Source organism: Plectropomus leopardus, chromosome 7, assembly GCF_026936395.1.
Source record: "Plectropomus leopardus strain MGB_pleo_1.0 chromosome 7, ASM2693639v1, whole genome shotgun sequence".
Taxonomy (NCBI): Eukaryota; Metazoa; Chordata; class Actinopteri; order Perciformes; family Serranidae; genus Plectropomus; species Plectropomus leopardus.
Genome location: NC_142182.1, coordinates 28,762,856 through 28,782,583, shown reverse-complemented (window position 1 = coordinate 28,782,583; position 19,728 = coordinate 28,762,856). Strand labels below are relative to the sequence as shown.

The 19,728-nt window shown below is 41.1% G+C and overlaps 1 protein-coding gene and 1 long non-coding RNA gene across 3 annotated transcripts in view; both read right to left on the bottom strand.

Annotated features, from left to right (window-relative positions):
* Positions 1–688: 688 nt before the first annotated feature.
* Positions 689–6,066, bottom strand: tmpob (thymopoietin b). Its single transcript, XM_042496774.2, has 6 exons — positions 5,434–6,066; positions 5,181–5,298; positions 4,621–4,776; positions 4,287–4,396; positions 3,102–3,202; positions 689–2,681 (listed from the first exon to the last, which is right to left on the bottom strand). Exons 1-6 carry the CDS (start codon positions 5,665–5,667, stop codon positions 2,294–2,296), a joined length of 1,107 nt encoding a protein of 368 aa, XP_042352708.1. The 5' UTR covers positions 5,668–6,066; the 3' UTR covers positions 689–2,293.
* A 922-nt stretch (positions 6,067–6,988) lies between these two features.
* Positions 6,989–19,728, bottom strand: part of LOC148189215 (uncharacterized) — a 40,693-nt gene continuing 27,953 nt past the window's right edge. For both annotated transcript variants that reach the window (XR_015777051.1, XR_015777050.1), the window contains exon 4: positions 6,989–14,189. This is a non-coding gene — a long non-coding RNA (uncharacterized LOC148189215). The remainder of the gene's footprint in view (positions 14,190–19,728) is intronic.

Here is a 19,728-nt window from a genome sequence, read left to right as displayed (position 1 = left end):
CTGGGCTGCTGTCCTCTGTAGGAGCTGCTTCTTAGACCCCCCACAGGAAGGACAGCGGGGTGCTGAAGGGACTTAACTAGTAAAGCTGTCACGATACACACAGGTATAACACAGGCCACGAGAATGGCAGGAAAGTTAGTACGGTAAGAAAACGTTGATTGAAACTTGGTCTCTTCTTTTTCCATTTCCATTTTATGCTACTTCTTACTTTTACTCCAACACATGTATTTGATAGTTTTAAGTTACTGGTTACTTTTCAGATTTAGATCAATTATGATATATTATTATGGATTCAACTACCCAGCAGTATGTAAATTACTGAAACAATAAAGTGTGCACAGTAATTCATCAATAACAAAAATCCAATAGTATAATATACTAATCTGACTTTCTCAGAGGAATACACGAGCCAAGCTCAAACGCACATTCTTGTCCAGTAACGCGACTTGTGTGCTTAAGTGTTTTAAATAGTAAGGTTTTAGTGAAAATGCATGTTTTTAAAGTGCAGAGCCTATAACTCTGGATTCTTCATTCAACTAGGCAACATGGAGTCATGCAAGAAAAAAAGGTTTCTTCACAAATTCAGCATCACACAGGTCAAGTAATTTATATACAAACGATCATTTTGTGGAAGTAGTATCCCTTTAAATGATTTCCATTCAGCACTGCAGAAGACAAAGAAAAAATATCTGGTAACAGCCACGTTTATTTTATGATACACTGCCTACATTATCATAAATAAACAGATCAAAAATCCTTACCCACATAACCCCTGTCGTTTCTGTCTGTTGTGGGAGAGCTGCCGGATGATGATGAATTCACGTGTGTTAAGTCAGTAAGATTCAAATTAAGATACAGTATCACTTTCATGTTTTACATATTGCTTTTAAATGTTACCTTAAAATGTGCTATAAAAAGTTGAACACGCCATTTTAGAAAAATATCAAAATAGAAACAAAGGTGCCCCAGAAATCTTCCCACCCCCAACATCACCTCCAGTGAAAGCTTCCTCCCTCCCAGCAGGTAAACACCCCCCCCTCAGAATAACATACAGTCTCTTATTTGTGGTAATTTGCTCGGGCAGAAGTATTCAAAGAGTTCTTAAGGTAATAAATTGATAAACTGTCCCAAAAAGATTAACTTTCTCCATGTGTCATCTTCGCAGATCTGCCATGTGTGGACACATGCAGTCAGTGAGGTGGGCTATGTGGGGGCACTGCAACAGCCAATCCCGAAATAAAGGACCGAAGGATCAGAAATCTAGAAAAGCAGAACAACAACAACAAAAAAAAAAGCACAACAAAGCACTAAAACCCAAAGCATGTAAACTCAAAATGGGCACACTGGTAGGGCTGGAAAAAAATCAATATTCTATCATCATACACTGCAGTTTTAGTTTCCTTAGGTTAACTGAAAACCGGTTTCATTTAAAATTTTGTTTATAAATTGATGCGGATGCTAATACAAGATCCCGAGAGTAAACTGTCTTCCTCAACCCATTAACAGTAAAAATCAAGATAATACAGAGTGCCCAGAATCATTATTCGTCATAATCACAGAGCCCCATACACAATGATTCAAGCAGTGATCAGCCACTGAAAAACTTTTTATACCTCGACCTGAACGTGGGCGGATTTTCCTCATGCAGTGATGCGACCTGATTACACCATGTGTCTCCTCCCAGCACAGACCACATTAAAAAAGTTTGAGCTGAATCGACCTGAGCACCATAGAAATAATGAATCACTCTACCTAACTATAGCTACAGAGCAATTTTTTTTTGAAATTCATACAGAAACACATGTAACATTCTGGTATTAGTACTAGCACTGCTTTGTGCTTGAAAAATGGGAGGGCACTACGTGCTAAGAGTGTCCAGGCACTTCACCATCAGAAAAACACCTGGCACAGAGAGTTAGAAACTACAGTATGACCTTCAAAAACTACAACCATGCATGGATAAACTGGCCTCTCCATTCTGCACGCGTTTCTACATACAAGGGTTAAATACACACAAAGACACAAACAATTCACAGATTAAAATCAACATTAAAATGAGTCTCTTCTGACTGCCACAAAACAGTGTGATCCAGAAGCTACCGTTTCCTCTCGTGGTACGAGGAAAGCTGGAGTCCACAGAGGAGAAAGTTCATCGGTCCAATTGAATCTGTAACCTTTGTCCATCCGTATGGATGGAGAGAAGAGGTGAGCCAAGTGTACTGCTTGATTTATGGTGTGCTGTGGCAGGCGTCAGGGAGGTGGCGTGGGTATGGTGAGAGACTGCTGAGGGTCTTTACTTTTCGGTGGCCTCTGTGGCACCGTCGCTGCCGATGCCCAGGTAGTTGGCTGCGTTGTTCACAACACCCTGAAGGGGGACGACGACATTGTTGTCCAGGAGGCCCTTGAGGGTGTTGATGTGCTCGGCGTCCAGGTTCTGGTAGGCGTAGAAGAGAGAACCGCCCACCACGACGAGGAGCAGGAGCTTGAGCAAGATGGACAGGACGCCTCGTCGGGCTGGCGCTTTGCTTGAAGAGACGGAGCTGCCCGCTCTGGAGAAAGACTCAGAGTAAGAGCGGGTCTCAGTGTGGAGGACGCGCTGCACACGGGTTTCATCCAGCCAGTAGTCACTTGGTTTTAATGGTCGACCAGCCGCCCCTCGGATCGGACGCCTGCAGGTCGCACTGAGCAGAAAAACAATAATGTCAAACTTTTTTACCTGACACAAAAATATTTCAACTGAAGATCCACATACTACATTTTTGACTTCTCAACAGCATCTCACAGTCTTCTTCAACAAACTGAAGTTGTAGTTGAGACACAAGTCACATCTGACGCCGCAGACCGACCCCGAAGGAGCTCCACACACAGTCCCTGTCTGTGGTCAAAGACGGTCTGTGGCGTTAGATGTGACAGCTACCTCTGGATACCATTGCTGAGTAACGATGTTACAAGGAGCTGAGAGCTCTGGGAAGAAGCTTGTAAGGGAACCTATCTTAAAAATCAAACGAGTGTTTCAAAGGTTGAGGATGTTCTAACGTGTTCAACTTTCAGAGTAATATTCTGGATTATATTTTGCTGTGCATGATTCATGTGCTTGTTACCTCATGCCTGTTGGTGTGCTGATTTCATTGGCAAGGATATCTTCAACAACACTCTCGCTGGCCTTCTTAGGGGTTTCTTCAGTAACAATTTCCTCCACAACCTGTCAGGGTAATATAAAAACAATGTTAACATACTAATAACGTTAAATATAGTCACAAGCAGGGATAAAGTCAACACGGACGTTGAAAATCTGAAAGCTGCAAAGAATCAAGACCTTTAAAAGTTTAAGACACCTGCATTAACGATAACAGCTTTTCACAGAAACTCATTTACGACCAAATCTGTGCTTGGCCTCGCTGCCACCCCCTATAGGTCACACCAGGCCAACACACTGGCTTGGAACTGGTGGCACCTTCTTACTGAGCAATTTCAAAATTATTTTAAAGACGTGGTTCAACTTTGGATGAACAATTTCTAATTTACAGTGATTTGTGCAATGCCATGCCGCCTTTTTTTCTACATTGTTAGCGCACCCTAATGGTCAATTTGTATAAATCTTTCAGGGTATGTTTCAGGTACTTATGTGAACATTTCCTGAAAGTTTTGTGATGAGGGGTCCAATGGTTGTGGAGTTAAATCTATACATGTGCTTAGCCACGCCCTCTGTGATTGTTTTCAAAACAAAATGAGTTATTTTTAATACTTTTAATAAGTTTGGGCGAATAACAAACCAGAGAAAATTTAATACAAAATGAACCTATTGTTCAGGGGGTGTAAAAAAATTTTTTTTTCAAAAACATTTTAATGGAGAGAATTTATTCAGGCAGGCTTTAATTGCTTATGGCAAATCTGTAAAGTGAGAATAGTCGAATGAATGAAAAGTTTTGTGTATTAAGGCATAGGAGTTAAGACTTTTCAAATCTTAACTTTAACTACTGCTCTACCATCTGGCTGTCATATTTTTTGGGCAGCATTTGCAACATCTTCTAATTATTGGTGACAATGTTAGTCTTCATAATCAGAATTACTTTATTGATCTCCAAGGAGGAAATTGCAAAAAAAGAGAAAATTCTACAGTGAAAAAACCAAACCACAACTCTCTCAAATAGCATGTTAAGAGAGCTCACTAAGTTACTAGATAAAAAATAGAATAGAAGTATTTTAGAATAAAATAGGAGAGACCTTGTACCTCTGAATATTCTCCTATCATTAAGACTGGAAGTGAATGACAAAAGGTGCTTCACCTTGGTTTGTCGTCTGCTGCTTGTTCTGACGGTAACTGGGGCTTTGCCTCTGCTCCTCACAGGTTTCTCTACCACAGGAACTGGTTCTTGTTCAGGGGCAGCAATCTCCTCTGAAAAACACACATAAGGTTAACACAACAATGAAACATGGCGATATCTGTACAGCAATCAATGTTTTTAGAACATTTAAATCAGGGATTTTCTGCAAGAAGTACATTTATCAACTAGCCTGGATAATTTCTTTACATAGAAGTAAACACGCTGACATAATTAGGCCATGGTATTTGTCTTGGTGAGTAACGTGAACTGTGGGTAACGTGTGGTCAGAGCTCACCATCTTCCTTGTCACTATACTGATCAGAATTTGTGTTGCCATTCTGGTTACTGTCTGCCTTTGGGAGAGCCGTGACGTCTGTAGGAGCTTCAGGTTCAGCTGGAGGCTGGTCCAAAAGCTTCTGCAGCTTCTTCTCATACAGCTTACGGGTGGAAGCTGACCGGAGGGAGGAAGAGCCAAAATCAAATAAACAATATATACATTACATTTAATAATAAAGAATCTATATTTTTGTCCAATAAAGTCATATTATTTAAACATAATTACATGGACACAAAGGACACTGCTTCGGGAACTAATACTTGCAAATATATTAGTTACATTTTTGTCAAAAAAGCTGGTCAATAGAGTGTAAAAAGAAGATTTAAAAGATTCTTACCGAAAATGTTAATGGAAAACAATAAAATAAAAAAAAAATCAAATTATCTAATATATAAATTCACCTTTCACTTATCTAGGTACTACGTCCACGTATATTTGAATAACTAATATGTTATCATATTTCTCACACTGATACGTTTGTTTCCACACAAGTTTTGGAGAGACCTCCAGGAACTCACCAACAATGGGTCCTGAGTCCACACCATGTTTTGCCAGCTGTTGTTTCAAATCTTCATCCGTGAGATCTGTCACCTCCACTTCCTCTGTGCGAGGCTTGTCTGTCTTTTTGGTAGCTTTCTGCAAAAAGATTTAAGTTGCATATCATACAACTAGTCATCACTTAAACATGCTGTATCATTACACTCAGAGGACCACAGCATCATCACAGTTCTCCACAAATTAAAAAAACAACAACAATTAATCCAAACTTACCCTTCCAGACCGACTTTTGTTGGACACCACGGGGGCAGGTAACTCTTCGTCGCTGGAGAAGGTGTCTGCAGGCGGGCTCTTCTTGTTGTTCAGTACGGTCAAGTTCTTCAGATACAGCTGCACATACACTTCTTTTTTATGCTCTCCGCTGGGAAGTGGCACATTGTTGGCTGTGAGCTCATTCTTCAGCTTATCTTTTGTGAGAACCGACGGATCTTCGAGGAATTCTGCCATGATTAACTTTATTTCAGCTATCGGTGGCTTTCTCTATTTTGCCGCTTGCGCCTAAACGGAAATCAGCTCGCTCGCTCGGCAGCTACAAACAACAACACCGGGAACGTGACCGAATAGCGCTGTTGTCAAACACGACTGGCGCCTAACCCGCCAACTCAGCTAGCAGCACACGCGCGATTTACCAAAATAAATGCTCAGTTCCGCTTCGTAGCCCGGCGGAGGAAATATCCACGGGTAGCTCTGATTTTTCGCTAACAGATGCGCGCCTGTGCTGGAAACGGGACCGATGCAAAAAAATCAAAATTAAGCGGCTGTTATGTGATTGAATTAGCTTAGCTTCAAACCGGTCCACTTGCTTCTGTCTGTCCGCGGTCGCAACAGGGCCAAAGTACAATCAGCCACGCTATTGGCTGGAAGGCCGCAGTAAGCTGCGCTCTGATTGGCTGGCTATGAATGGAACGCTCGCAGGCCGCCACCACAAAGAAACAGCAGGCCGTGTTTTAGATAACGGCCTTACATGACTCCTGCGGACCACATTTACAACATTTGTGACATATATCCGCCTCATTCACCTCATCGCTTTTAATAACTAGAGAATACGTGTTTAAACAAACAATTTGAGTCGCACTGAGTAACGACACAATAACGTTAACGGCGATTTTAAAGCAGTGGGTGTTACTCGCGTGTACAGACCCACAGTTGCAGCCTGTGTAGCATGTTTTGTTGCATGAATTCATGGTTAAATACCGAGCAGTTAATAGCAATACAATATCATACTTTTTTTCTTTTTGTTTTTACGTTACATAATGTGGGACTGAGTCAAATCTAAGCCACTTAGATGAAGTCTGCCTCTGTAACAGAAGAGGGCAGCATGAGCCACAGTATATAAAATGAATATGGCTGAAGTCTGATTTTAGATTTCATGTTGTTCAATATGAGGCCAGCAAGCAAAATTTAACGTTATACAGCACAGATATTAGTTTTCTACAGGAAGAAAATGGGAAAGAGGCAGATGGGAAGTAAGTTCACAACCTATGAAATAATATGATTAAAATTAAGAGGAAGCCAAAGGAAACAAAAGGGTTTAAAGACATATACAGTACACACACACACACACACACACACACACACACACACACACACACGAGGCTGTTCCAGATTTGAGGAGCAACAACAGCATGAGCATGATCATCATTTGTTTTCAACCTCGACAGTAGAACAGCTAGATGTCTCTGCACAAATGTGACCAGACAAACTCTTAAATGTCAAGAGTAAAATTATAAAATCAAGAGCACCACAGGAAAGCACAAACACTGTGAAACTATCTGTCTGGGGGCCTTCCACCAGAATATTCTGGGAATTTTTATGCACCAAGTTATTGTGTAAATATCTCTAATTTTGTTAAAATAAGTCATATTTATTTTATTTTTTAAATTGCTATTGTGTTTTACATTGCTTACTTTGTTTGCTTATTGACCGTTTGTTTGTTTATTTACTTTTTTGACAACATGACTTTTATATCCATATATCATCCATACTATCATCCATTATTGCAAATTGAACATCTTCAGGTTTTAGACTGCTTAAAAAAAAAAAAGAAGACATTTGAGGTCATTAACTTGGGCTGCGGGAAACTGCAGTGGACAGCCTGATAATCAGACTGAGTTGCCATTTCATCTCACTTTATTGAATTGCTGAACAAATGAGATGTGGTCAGCAACTCAAAGGTCTGGGGCCAGGCACATTTTACAATATTGTTTGGCATCTTATGGACTAAATGATTAATTGAGGCAAATAATTGACAGATGAATCAATAATGAAAATAAGCACAAGCTTGCAGCCCTGCGTACATACACACAGACAAGGCAGTGTTTGACCACCTCCTGCCTGTCCTGGGCAGGCTGGTCTCTAACTCTGTGGTGAGGCCTCCCCCCTCCTGCTGTGGGGACAGTGGTTTGAGGTGGCACTGTGTGGCTCCCCACCTGTCCTTCAGACCTGCCTCTCTGGGGCTTTCTGGGATGCTGCTGCAGAAACCTAGCAATTGATCCCCACCTCAGCTCCAAACCACACTAAAATACAGCACTTCAAGTATAGTTCAGCTTTTCCATAGCACATTTGCCAATGGAGTGTAAGCATAAAAAATGTTGAGCCCTTGAGAAACACCTCTTAAGCTTTCTTTGTATGTAATTTATACAGAAAATAAGGCACGGGCCAAGAATCATAGAGAGTGCCTCTTTAAGCATAACAGTCATGGCCTCTGAAAAATGATCAAAGCCCGCTCTTTAATCGTCAACATTCACATTTTCAGAACGAGTTCATTTAAAATGAAACCGCTCCGCCTGATGTCGACCAGTCAGTATAATCGACGACATTTCTTGACAGATGACGGTAAAATAAATCGAGAGAACAAATGAAGCAACTAGAAACGACAATGCATGTGAAGAAAGTCCAGTTACGTAAAGAAAGCAAGATTGATAATTGAATATTTAATGTTATGGAGTGTTTGCAAAAACACGGCACATCTCAAACTAAAACATCCATGTTCTAAAAGTGGATCACTTAGAAAAATGTTGAACACAGTCTCCTCAGTTGAGTTTATCTTGGATTTTAAGCATGTCTAAATCCCAATTGAGCCAACCACAGAAGTAGCTTAGGAAAAGTCAACCTTTACCACCCAGAGGATGTCCGATCCAATTCCACTGACACAACAAAACACATGCTTGAGAAATTAATCAAAGTTATGATATTTCAGCACAATGTATGATCACAGCCCTGTCACCTCATGGGCACACATCTGTTGCCTGGTCCACATTTATATAACAACTCAATAGTCAGCTGTATATAGACTTTCTTTTATAAAAGTGTACTTCTTTTATAAAATTTAGGCTACATTTAAGAGTTTTACACTACCAGAGCATTTTGTTCTGCCATCCAAAACTAAAAAAAGGTGTGTTTTCCTGCACTAATCTATCACAACAATCTCTAATCCTCAGAGGATGTTATTACACGGTGCCAAACTAATTAAGATCAAGTCCTGGGCAGTTTCCTGTACAAAGAGGAGGGTAGGATGCAGGCAGTGGGAGCAGTGTATTTCACAGGAGCTGAAATTTGTGTGCCCTGGCCTAGGGACAGCCATCTAGTAGTACTCACACAGTATGTTTTCATCTGTTGACAATCCAAACTCTAGTTAAAGGACACACGCTTAGTTGTAGACATTTCTGTCAGAAGGAAAAATGAGACTCGCTCTCTGGCCCTTGTTGATGCCCATTTGGCCACCTGCCTGTTTGTATCGTAAGTACTCCTCCATGTATTTGCATTACTATTATGATTTGGGCTTTTCCCGTTTTATTTGGCCATTGAGCACAGAAACACACTTGCTCATGTCCTCACTGAACTTCAGGCAAACATAACTGTGTGTGAACTTTCATGTCATGAATGAAGAAAGAATTTCTACTAGGTCTCCACAGTGAGGCACCCACAGGATATCATGTTGGATCATTGGGAGGAAAGTCATAGACCATCCACCACCTCAAAATGTTATTCACTGACATAAAAAGATCAACTCAAATTTGATCTTTAAGTGCCACCAAAAGTGCCTCTTCTGCAGTAGTTAGTGACCACTGCAAATACACTGCAACGCAACGCAGCTTCACTGGTGTAGATCTTTCAAACTTCACACTTCAGGGGATAACAGTGTCTAAAATCTATGCTCAATTTATTTACTATGAACCATTGATCAGACGATGATGTGTAATGCTGAAGGAGTCACTCATAGTGATAAATCGACATTGAATTATCCACAGAGCTGTCATTTTTAGCCACAACAGGCAGTTGTTGTCAGTCAAAACACCCACTGTACATAATCTGTTCTAGTTTTGTCATATAAAAAAATATCTTGATACTGATACTAAAAGAATACAAAGGCAAAACTCTAAAACATCAGAAATATAGAAATGTAAATGATAGAACATGAAACTTAAAATCCTTTAAAAAAAAAGCCTGGCTTCTGTGCCAAAACATAATAAGAAAAATTTGGGGGGAGTATAGAAGACCAAAAAAACAAACATTGCCCACACAGTCAGAAACACAGCCTATGATTGGCCGACAGACTCAACCCAAGGCATTATGGATGGCTGATGGACGGCTAACAACAGCAACTGATTTGAAGATGGAAAAATGGATAAATCATCAAAAAAGACATTTATCATTATGGATATATACAGTATGTTTCACTAAGTCTCCAAAAAGACACTGCAGCTCAAGGCTGGATTACAAAAGCTTCTGAAAGGGACACGGTCACAACAGAGCCCCCATTGGAACAGCACAACGATTAACTTAGCTCCTGAGCAAAACAAACCCAACATATTTAACGTTAGTAGCATTATGTCTTATATGGCGTCGTCAACCCCCGACTTAATTTCTAATGTGTCCAGTATGTCAGATTTTTCTCACCAGCCCAGTTTAATGCTTGGTGGCGAGACATACTCGCATACACAATTCAGGTGGAAAAGATCCTTTTTAGCGATACAGTAAGCACTTTGTCACATGATGTTTCATAAGACATCACATTTTTTTTACTCTTGCCTGATCAAATAACTGCATGGGGCATCTCACTTGCCTGAACAGAGTTTACTTGACTGGATAAGCGTTAATGTCGAGCCTTCCACAGCTCTGCGCGCGCGCGCGCGCGCGCACACACACACACACACACACACACACACACACACACACACACACACACACACACACACACACACACACACACACACACACACACACACACACACACACACACACACACACACACAAACTGCCCCACTATCACAAATAATTGTAATTCATAAGAACTCATAAGAAATATGACTCTTACTAAAACACTACCATTATTACCAATACCAATAATATTGGTAATTTGTACTGTTTTTAAGTGAATACTGGACTTCACCAGTTGGGCACAGAGAGGTCTAAATGTTGTTCCATATCTGTTGGATGAATAAATAAGCAACTGTTTCCTATCAAGTTCTCAAATATTTATGAAAGTTTACAATGTGTTTTTCAGCTTGTTCCTGTTGCACAGAATTGGCCAAGTAAATCAGTTAATGCGGGTTAAAGGAGAGTGTGCTATTGAGCTACTGTGCGCCAAGCCTTGCCCGAACAGAAATTTATCCACGTTCCTGTGAGCAGACCTGGCTCCCTGATGTCAGGGCCTTCAGGAGCCCATTGCAACTCTACACTTCAACAACTAAGGGAATTTGTTGCAGCCAAAACAACCAGCAAAGTGAAAATTCTCTTAGTTAAGAGACAATGACACGCAAAGCAATATAGTGTCAAAACACTCTGTAAACACTGCAAAATTAAAAAAACACATATTTGACTGAACCCATGGTTCATCAGCAGGTTGGCTTTTTTTTTTTTTTTAACGTGCCTGACATGGCTGAACTGAACGGCCAGTGGCTCGCGACTAAAAGAGAGGGCAACCTCACACAGGTGACTGCCAGACTCTTGAGTTAACAGGAAAGAAATATTTCCGTGCTTAACTTGGCTGAAGCTCTCAACAGACCTGCCTCTGCTTAGTTTTTCTGTCCGCATGGCTGAACACTGGTACCAGACCAGTATGGGAAGAGCCAAAGACTTCTCAAAAGCCTGCTCTGATGTGCTGGTTGTGACACTGCCATGCCCCTCGACTGTTTCCGCTCTTTGCCGGATGCCTGGGCTCTGAGCTCACAGGCCAATCACTCAAGCGAGGAGTCACCGTTCGGGAGCGTCAGCATTAACCATACCTAATGAATGAGCGGTAGACAATCAACAGAGACTCAGCAGCACTCCTGGGTCTAAGAGCCAGATCAGGGAACATGCCAACAGCTCAGTGCATTCAGCATTTTATTGCAATCGTTGGCAGGACTCAAGCTCAATTTTCAATTAAGTACCAAAAAAGAAAAAGGAATGGATTTTATAAAAGCTGACAACAAGAGAGCTCTTTGGGGACCTTTGTGTGAGGCGCTTCCATAGACTGACATGACTGTGTTTGTAATTTCCTTACTGGTGGATTTGAGGTCCTTCTGGTGTCGAGTTATTTTAAGTAATAGCTCTCAGCTCTGTCTCTACTGCAGCCAGGATACATTCCCAAAAACCTGGTACTTCAAGCTGATATGATCTTATTTATTCAATCTTGAAAACTGAAACTTTCAGGCCTCAATCTGCCTCGCCTCCTGAATGGACCACTCTTTAGCTAGACCCACATCAGAACTATTTGGTCAGTGGACGAGGAGGTGCACCGTGTGGAAAAAGCACTTGTCGTCATGTTTACTGTCCTGCCAGGAGGTAGTCTTGATGGTTCGGCTCTTGTAGCAGCTCATAGTTTTGGGTAGTAAAACACCGGGGGCCTATCGATGCTCTGAAGCCTCACAGCGTGGCTCATCCGTGCCAGCGGTGAAGGACAAATGTGCCAAAGTCTGCTGGGTTTGGCTCTTGTCTCACCCCCTGGCTTCCAACACCGATGTATCCAGCTGAGGTACAATAATTTGACACCTCTTAAGCAGCTGGACCCTTTAGCGTGACAACCGCTGCTTTGTTTTATATTCCTGCGTATTTTGAACGCAATCAAAAATTACAGTCAGCAACATCTAAACTGTGTTTTTATCCACTTTGGACTTTTGCCCCTCCACACCCCCTTCAATCTCCTTTATCCCTCCCTTTCCTATGTGGGATTTAACGTACACTTTGTGGTAACCTTGCTAAGTTATCAATTTTTTCTATGTTCTCTCACACTGAATAAAGGCTTGTTTCTCTGCGCCTGCTTGTTACGACTTCAAGGACAGCTCCCTCCATCTGGCATTAAGTATTCCTGGTGCCAGTGTCGGGTTAACTGACACTCCTGCACTTAAACTAATGGCAGCGAGCAGTCATCTCCCATGAGGTGCTCACCTTGGAAAAAATCACCCAGCTCCCTCATCCTCAATCATAGTGGTGCTCTCGCCACCCACTGAATGAAACCATGGGCATGAAAAGAGGGATTGTTTCACTATTCAGGCATATATGAGGGCAAATGAAAACATGTAATACGCATGTCCTGTCTTGGATTTGCCCTCCTCCCGAGTTCAATGAGACGTTGAGAAGTGGGAAGAGTAGAACTGCATGCAAACAGAAAAAGACAGAGTCAGCAAATTGTCACTTTCATTAGGGAGGAAACATGCAACCAGATTTCTGAAGCAAAAAAAATAGTAAAAAGTCAAGTATTGAGCAACCAGCTGCTTAAAAGAATACTTTAGAGAAACTCACATTATAAAGTAAACACCTGGATGTAGGACAGAAATCCTATATTCTGATAATTACGTAGCACAGTTGACAAAAAAAGCCCTCTTTCCTCGTTATTTAGTTATTAACTGTCTAGTTTTGACTATTAAGCTGAACTTTTAAATTTGGTGTGAGGACATATTTCCGTCCCAACACCTGTAACTTAAATAAAACACAGTCTTAACTTAATTTTTTCATCAGATATTGTGTTGTTGGTCTGAACTGAGAGCTGTTTGACATGTCATTAAAACTCCTTACAGACTTAATAATCACTTTCCATGTTAATTAGAGTCAAAGATCTGAAGAAAGTGTGAATTTCAATTATTGTGTAGGTAAAGACATTGGTTGCACTGATATTGTGCTTCTGTGTTTGTCTTTCTCACATATTTTATTTGTCTATTATTCCAGTTTTATTTTGCTGCATTTTTATTTGTTGTATCATGCTGTGCACTACAATGCACTTCTATTAACTGTGAAACACTCTAAAACTACTGTTTAAAGAAAAGCTATTTAAATAAAGTTAGTTATTACTATTATATTGATCTTATAACCATTTTCCTACACCAGTGGGTAGCTGTATTGAAAACAATGTCTCTTTTTGGATTTCCCAGAACCCTTTTTCTTATTTTACCACATGTATCTTGGCTGTCTTTCACAGACAGACTATTTCCTTCCCAGGTAAGCTGTTAACATGAACATCTTTCACAGGTGAGTCCGGGGCAAAGAGAAGCACCTCTCAGACCACATGAGTACAGCATCACCACCCGTCCTCCTCTGAACCCCCTTCTCAATGGAAACCTAAACAGCTTTTTAAGAATGAAGAGGTTTTTCAGTTTGTTGCTAAATATAGGTCAGCCAGTGGGAGGTGGCAGGTTCCAGAGCCATTTTCAACAAAGATGAGCCCCAGGTCCTGCCCAGGGCCCGGCGGGTGGTGTATGCCGGTGGTCCACCTTTCTCTTATGCACCGGCTCTTAAGTAAACACTGCAATCCTGCGGTCAGCTACAGCATGGCAACGGGCGAAAGGACTCACTGTGCAGTTGCACACAGCTATGGTGTGTTGTCTCCTCCAGCCCACTCAATCTTGGCTCCTCCCCGTCACAGAGGCCTCGGCAGGGGTCGAGGGCCAGCGACAGACCTTGATGTGTGATTCCAGAACCCTGCTGGGAACTCCTGGTGGGGGCAGTGTTGGACTTCACCCTCTGGACCCCTCCGACGGACCATTTTCCATCTGGAAAAAGAAGTCTAAATTAAGAACATTATCAGGTTTACTGGCATTAGGCTAATTCATGATGATTTGCAAGTAAAATTTTATCAGGACGGAGGATCTCAAACATTCATGTGCCATGATTCTCTTGAGGCTGTAATGGACATGATTTGATCTTTATCAGTGAATTGTTCAAGATGTAAAGGGTTTAACTTTGATTAATCAAAGGGCAGACAGGGAATATACAACCCAGTTGCCAGGAGAAAATATTGGCAATGTAAGTTTCTGCAAACACCAAACACATTTGCGTGTTTTATTCCTATTATCTAGTGTCTACCGTGAACTAGTACATGACCTGACATGATCATCAGGAGGTGGAGGTGATGGTGGATAATGTGCCACCTATGCGAGACACCTGCCAATCAGCAGAATACTGCAGATCACATTTCAAGACAAAAAAAAACAAAACAACAAAACCGGTTGATTTTTAGCAAGTCATTGCTGCTTTTCCAGCAGCTTTTCAGCCCCCACCATGGACATGTTTCAGTGACCAGTGGTTGTTTTTCCAGCAGGGACAGTGGCATAAAAAGCGGTTGTTTTTTTACAGAGACATCGCTGTGCTTCCAGTGGGGATTAAACACCCCAAACTGTGTATTTAACACAATCTTTTCCTAACCATATTCAGGTGATATTTGTGCCTAACCCTCAACACACATTTTAACGTATCCTCCACATATTAATGTTCAAGTATAACATGGTTTGCAGAAACATACAATGCCAACTTTTTTTTATGACAGTGGGTCTTAATATAATAACCATTACACTTAAATTACTTTGGTCAGAAGAAAAGCTCCCTGGAGTTTATTTTATGTGGAAATAAAAGTTTGTATGCATATTGTACATATTTCTTAGCATGGAAAAATGTCCTCAAATATTTCACAAGTTCAAAGGGAATCAATATTAAACTAAATTAAGCAACTGGGACAACTTGGAAGACAGTGTAAAAGTTGGAATTATGTGTATAATACATTCAATACGATTAGTGTGTGAAGGAATAACAGCCACAAATATCAGGTTTGACCAGGAAATGTCTGAAATCTGAATGTTTTTATCAGAAGGGCAACCTTTCCAGGATAATATGCCATTAATCATCAGGATCATATCCAATAAAGTGCCAGATTAATCAACACAGAGGAAAACTGACAGCCCCAGTCCTTATCCTCTGAGGAAAATAAGGGGCAACAGGTAGTCCTTTATCCATTGAGCTCTGTTCTTGCAATGCTCCCCTATACACGAAGATCATAATTTGGGGAGTCTCAGTGGCTACCTGTAAGGACCACAGGGGTGGCAAATAGCACGGCTGTGGCTTTCTGAGCTTCTTAGTGGTGCGAGCAGAAGGATTTACGGTAACTCTCAGACAAGCGTTCACAGCTTGGACTCTTGGCATGGATTCGATATTGTCCCTGGCTGAGCATCAAACCCACTGAACCTGAGGTCCAAAAGTACCTACACAAAACCCTGGGATGTTTGAATGATAAATCGCCGACATTTAGTGGCAGAACAAAAAATATTGGCCTTGCTGGGGATATCAATTTTAATTTTAATTCACTGTGAGAGCGCATACTGGGTGGCTTGATTGACCAGAGATCGGCTTCTCATTTAATTGACAAGCTCTTCTCTTTTGGGTGAGTTTTCCTGCAAATTCAGCACAGGTGCGATAGTATAGAAGGCAACCCTGCAGTGTTAGAGGTGCAACAATTGCCGGTGGGGGGTGAAATAGAATATTAAACATGATTTGAAGTGCATTGACTAAGCTGTCTTTAAGTTCATGTCCTGTCCTTTCGGGAAAGGTAATTTATTTCCCTCTGTAACTGGACTCTTTGTCTGTGCCTGCTTCAGCCCGCCATCGCCAGCACTTCTGGTTTTGATAAAAGAGAAAACAGCTCCATGAGATTTCCTGAGTTCAATGATAAAACCATGTGGCAAAAATAGTTCGAGAAGTTAATACATCTGACATGCCGAGGAGCATAATGGATCAATTCAGTAATCCGCTCTGTTTTTAAGAAGGATTAGTACTGAAATTGAGGATGTTTTTGAAATCATTGGTATCAATATCTTCAGGTAAAAGCATCTTGAATGAGGTTAATGCCGAGTTTTATTAATGTGCTGACTGCTGACTATGCCAAGAGGTGCTTTATAAAGCCACAGGACTGAATTTAAGGTCAAAGAGGATGCACAGAGCCAAACGCACCAACCGCCACCCTGGAGAAAAAAGCCATGGTGCTAATATTAGGGGGAAGACTGATTACAGTGCTACTATTAGGTTTTGGCGTCAATTTTGGTCCAAAGTAGGAACGCCCTCGGCACTTCTCTTTGGTGTTCATGCCCTCGGTCGTCAATGGCACACTACATGATATTATGAAGAGCCAGACCAAACATGCCGAAGCAGACCACAGGGTTACTCACAGCCCCTGCACATTCTTTTGAGGCTGAAATGTGACCCCGTCCTATTTTTCAGCAGCTTGTCAGACTCAGTGTGGTGCAGGGAGGTAAGCTAGGAGGAAAAACTGTTGTCACCTTTCTATAGCTCTTACTTTTTCTGACTTACAAGATGGCAACCTCGGGTGTCAAAATGAGTCCAGATGGTGGGTTGGGGGAGTGCTGGCAGTTGCCACGGATATGTAAAGCAAAGACACAATTGCAACAGCAGTGGACAGTAAATGGAAATTAGTTTATTGGTGAAGCTTTGCAAGTTGATGGACACACTCTGGTAAAGAAATAAGTGTAGTAACCGCATGCATTAAGACATATAATGCCATATGTGAAACTAAAATTGAAGTGACAACATAATGATTTGGGGTGAATTCAGTTAAAATTTTTGTAGCTGCTCGCAGATGCCATGCATGTCCAGCTGTGTGTAAGATGTTTAAAACATTGCTGTCCCGGATGATGTCTGCTCCATTTCCAAAAACATTTATTTTTCTATTTCCTCCCTCTATACAGCTGGAGAGCAAAGTCTTTGTTGGACAGCATCATCAGAGACTTGGACTGGAAAACACTGACGGGCATTCAATATGTCCGAGGTTGTCATCAGATGAAGCTCATTTTGAAAAATGCTTGTTATGACTGCTGCTAACCATATCCACCCACTCTGTGCCCAGTGAGAGGGACAGCAAAGAGGAAGTCTTTCAGTCAGTCAGGTCGTACTTCATCTCAGCAAGCTATTGAGCTGCTGGACAGTGGACAGGGCTTTAAGTGAAGCTTTGCACACCTGAAACCTGCTGGTGACACGATGCATAGGAGAAAAGCAGCAGAACTGTTTCTGGAAACATTGGTGGTCACCATAATTTAATACTGCACTGCCTTTCATAAAAATATTGTTTTTGACCAGTTAAAACCTGAAAGATATTGGCCTGGTTCCAGACTTTTGGCTAGATTTCTACCTTTTTTTTTAGAGCAAATCAAAAAGGTCCGGTGCTGAGCAAATTGACGGCTCTGAGCCAATCAAAGCTTTGTAGGCTGCATTATGAAAGGCAACATCACCTTTCTGTGCCAAAGCCAGAAAAAAGGGACAGAATAAGTTACCCAGTGAATGACACTGATGCAGCTGTACAGGTTATTGTAAGCCAACCTTAAGAAATAACTTTTAAATGTGCATATTTCTTTTAAAAAATGTCTTTGAAAACAGACTAACTTAGCAGCATGTAGCAATCATTAAAGCAGCTCCTGCACTGACCGAAAACAACAGCCTGGCTTGGGCAATATCACGGTATTACAGTATGCTAGGATATTTAGAAATCCTGACGGTATGATTTTGGTTATGGTCAAAAATACAGATGCTCATCTATTAAAATCATACAGAGATGCTCAGGATGTACTGTATGTAGTACACATCCCCCGCCACCATAGGTCAGTCTCTAATAGTGAAATCGCCAGAAAAGCTGACAAACACGGCGACTTTAAGTGGTGAGGGTGTTTACAGGCCGTGTTTACAGCAGAAAGAGAGAGCGGGGAAAACAGCATTGTTTTACTTTTAACTTGGTGAATTATGGGTTGATTTAGACCAAACCACAGTTGGTGATTGTTAGAACGGTGGACAAACTAAGTAAACAACCAAAAATACTACAATGTTTTTGTTAATTTTAGTTAGTTTCTGTCAATTTTGACTTAAGTGTGTTTCACAATGGGTTAACAAGGCAATTAAGTGAGTCTTAGCTAGGTGAAAGAGGGAACCTTAAATTCAGAAGGTGTACAGTTATATTTCTCTATTTAATAAAAACTATAGGAGCAAGAATATGCTTTCTTGACATTTTATGAGTTTACATTATTTATATCTATTAGACAGAGATCTTGTGAAATGCAGCCAAATCGGCATATGCGTATTGCATCTTGTGGCTGATTAGCGTTCATTTCTGAGGATGTGCTCAACCAACGCAGGACACATGAAGCAACCCTCATGAGCATTCAAACATACAGTTAAATGCAAGTATTTTTCCTGCCTAAAGAGACTACACTGCAACACTACCGGGGCGAGGTAAACAAAACAAAAAAAAAAACAAGAGGCATGTTGGGTTAAAACATTACAAGTCTTGTAGCTGCAATGCATCATGGACTACTGAGGTGGCTGTCAATGAAACATTGTTTAAAACGTTGACTTATATTACTGACGCTTTGACTGACACATTTTGTGCTGTCACACTCCATTATCCAGTCAAATTGGCAGTCAAAGTGACACCCTGCTGGCCACTTGTCTGCAGGAATAAGAATCAAAATGTTTTCATTTTAAACATGAAAGACTGCTGATCAGCCTATATCCTCCCATTATGACCAGTTCCTCTAACTGCAGGTTTCCACCGGCCACAAACCTACACATTTCTCCCTCCGAGCTCAGCCACAAAAGCAGTTCACCTCCTCATTGACCAAAACTCACTGTGCAAGTGTAAAAAAGAGCTCAACTCTCCAAGACACACGGCCAACTTTACCACTAAAATAGATTTCAATAAATTTTAATTTCCGCAGCCACTTTTCCCGGTCTTGTGAACGTAATGAATTAGCAAACAAAAGCCTAGAAAGAATTCCCTCCCATTTCTCTTTACTCAATGAATTACCTTTGACCACACAATGAAAACAAAAGAGGGCAAGTTTATTTTTCTGTGGTGGGGCCGTTTCAACGCAGTGATTATTCACTGACACCACCTTCAAAGGTTTCTCGATCAAAATGTTCTAACACCATTGATAGTACTGAGCTACAGCGGGAAATTTCCAGTACTGTGTATTACATTGTCACGTTATAATTAGTTAAGAACTGGAAGGGTAGGCTTTGGATATTTTTTCACAGAAAAAGTAACATCTGTAAAGTATTTGTCCAGGAAAGCTTTCAGTGCTGCAAGGATGATTGGCATGTTGTTTGAAAGTATGATTTCAAGCTACGAATGTGTTTATTATAGTTGCTTTTTTAGACAGCTGTACACAACGAAGCATATTGTTCATTATGTGATAATAGATAACATTAGATTATTACAGCAGTAAACGCTGCACCTGCTTCCACACCTTTGAACCGATA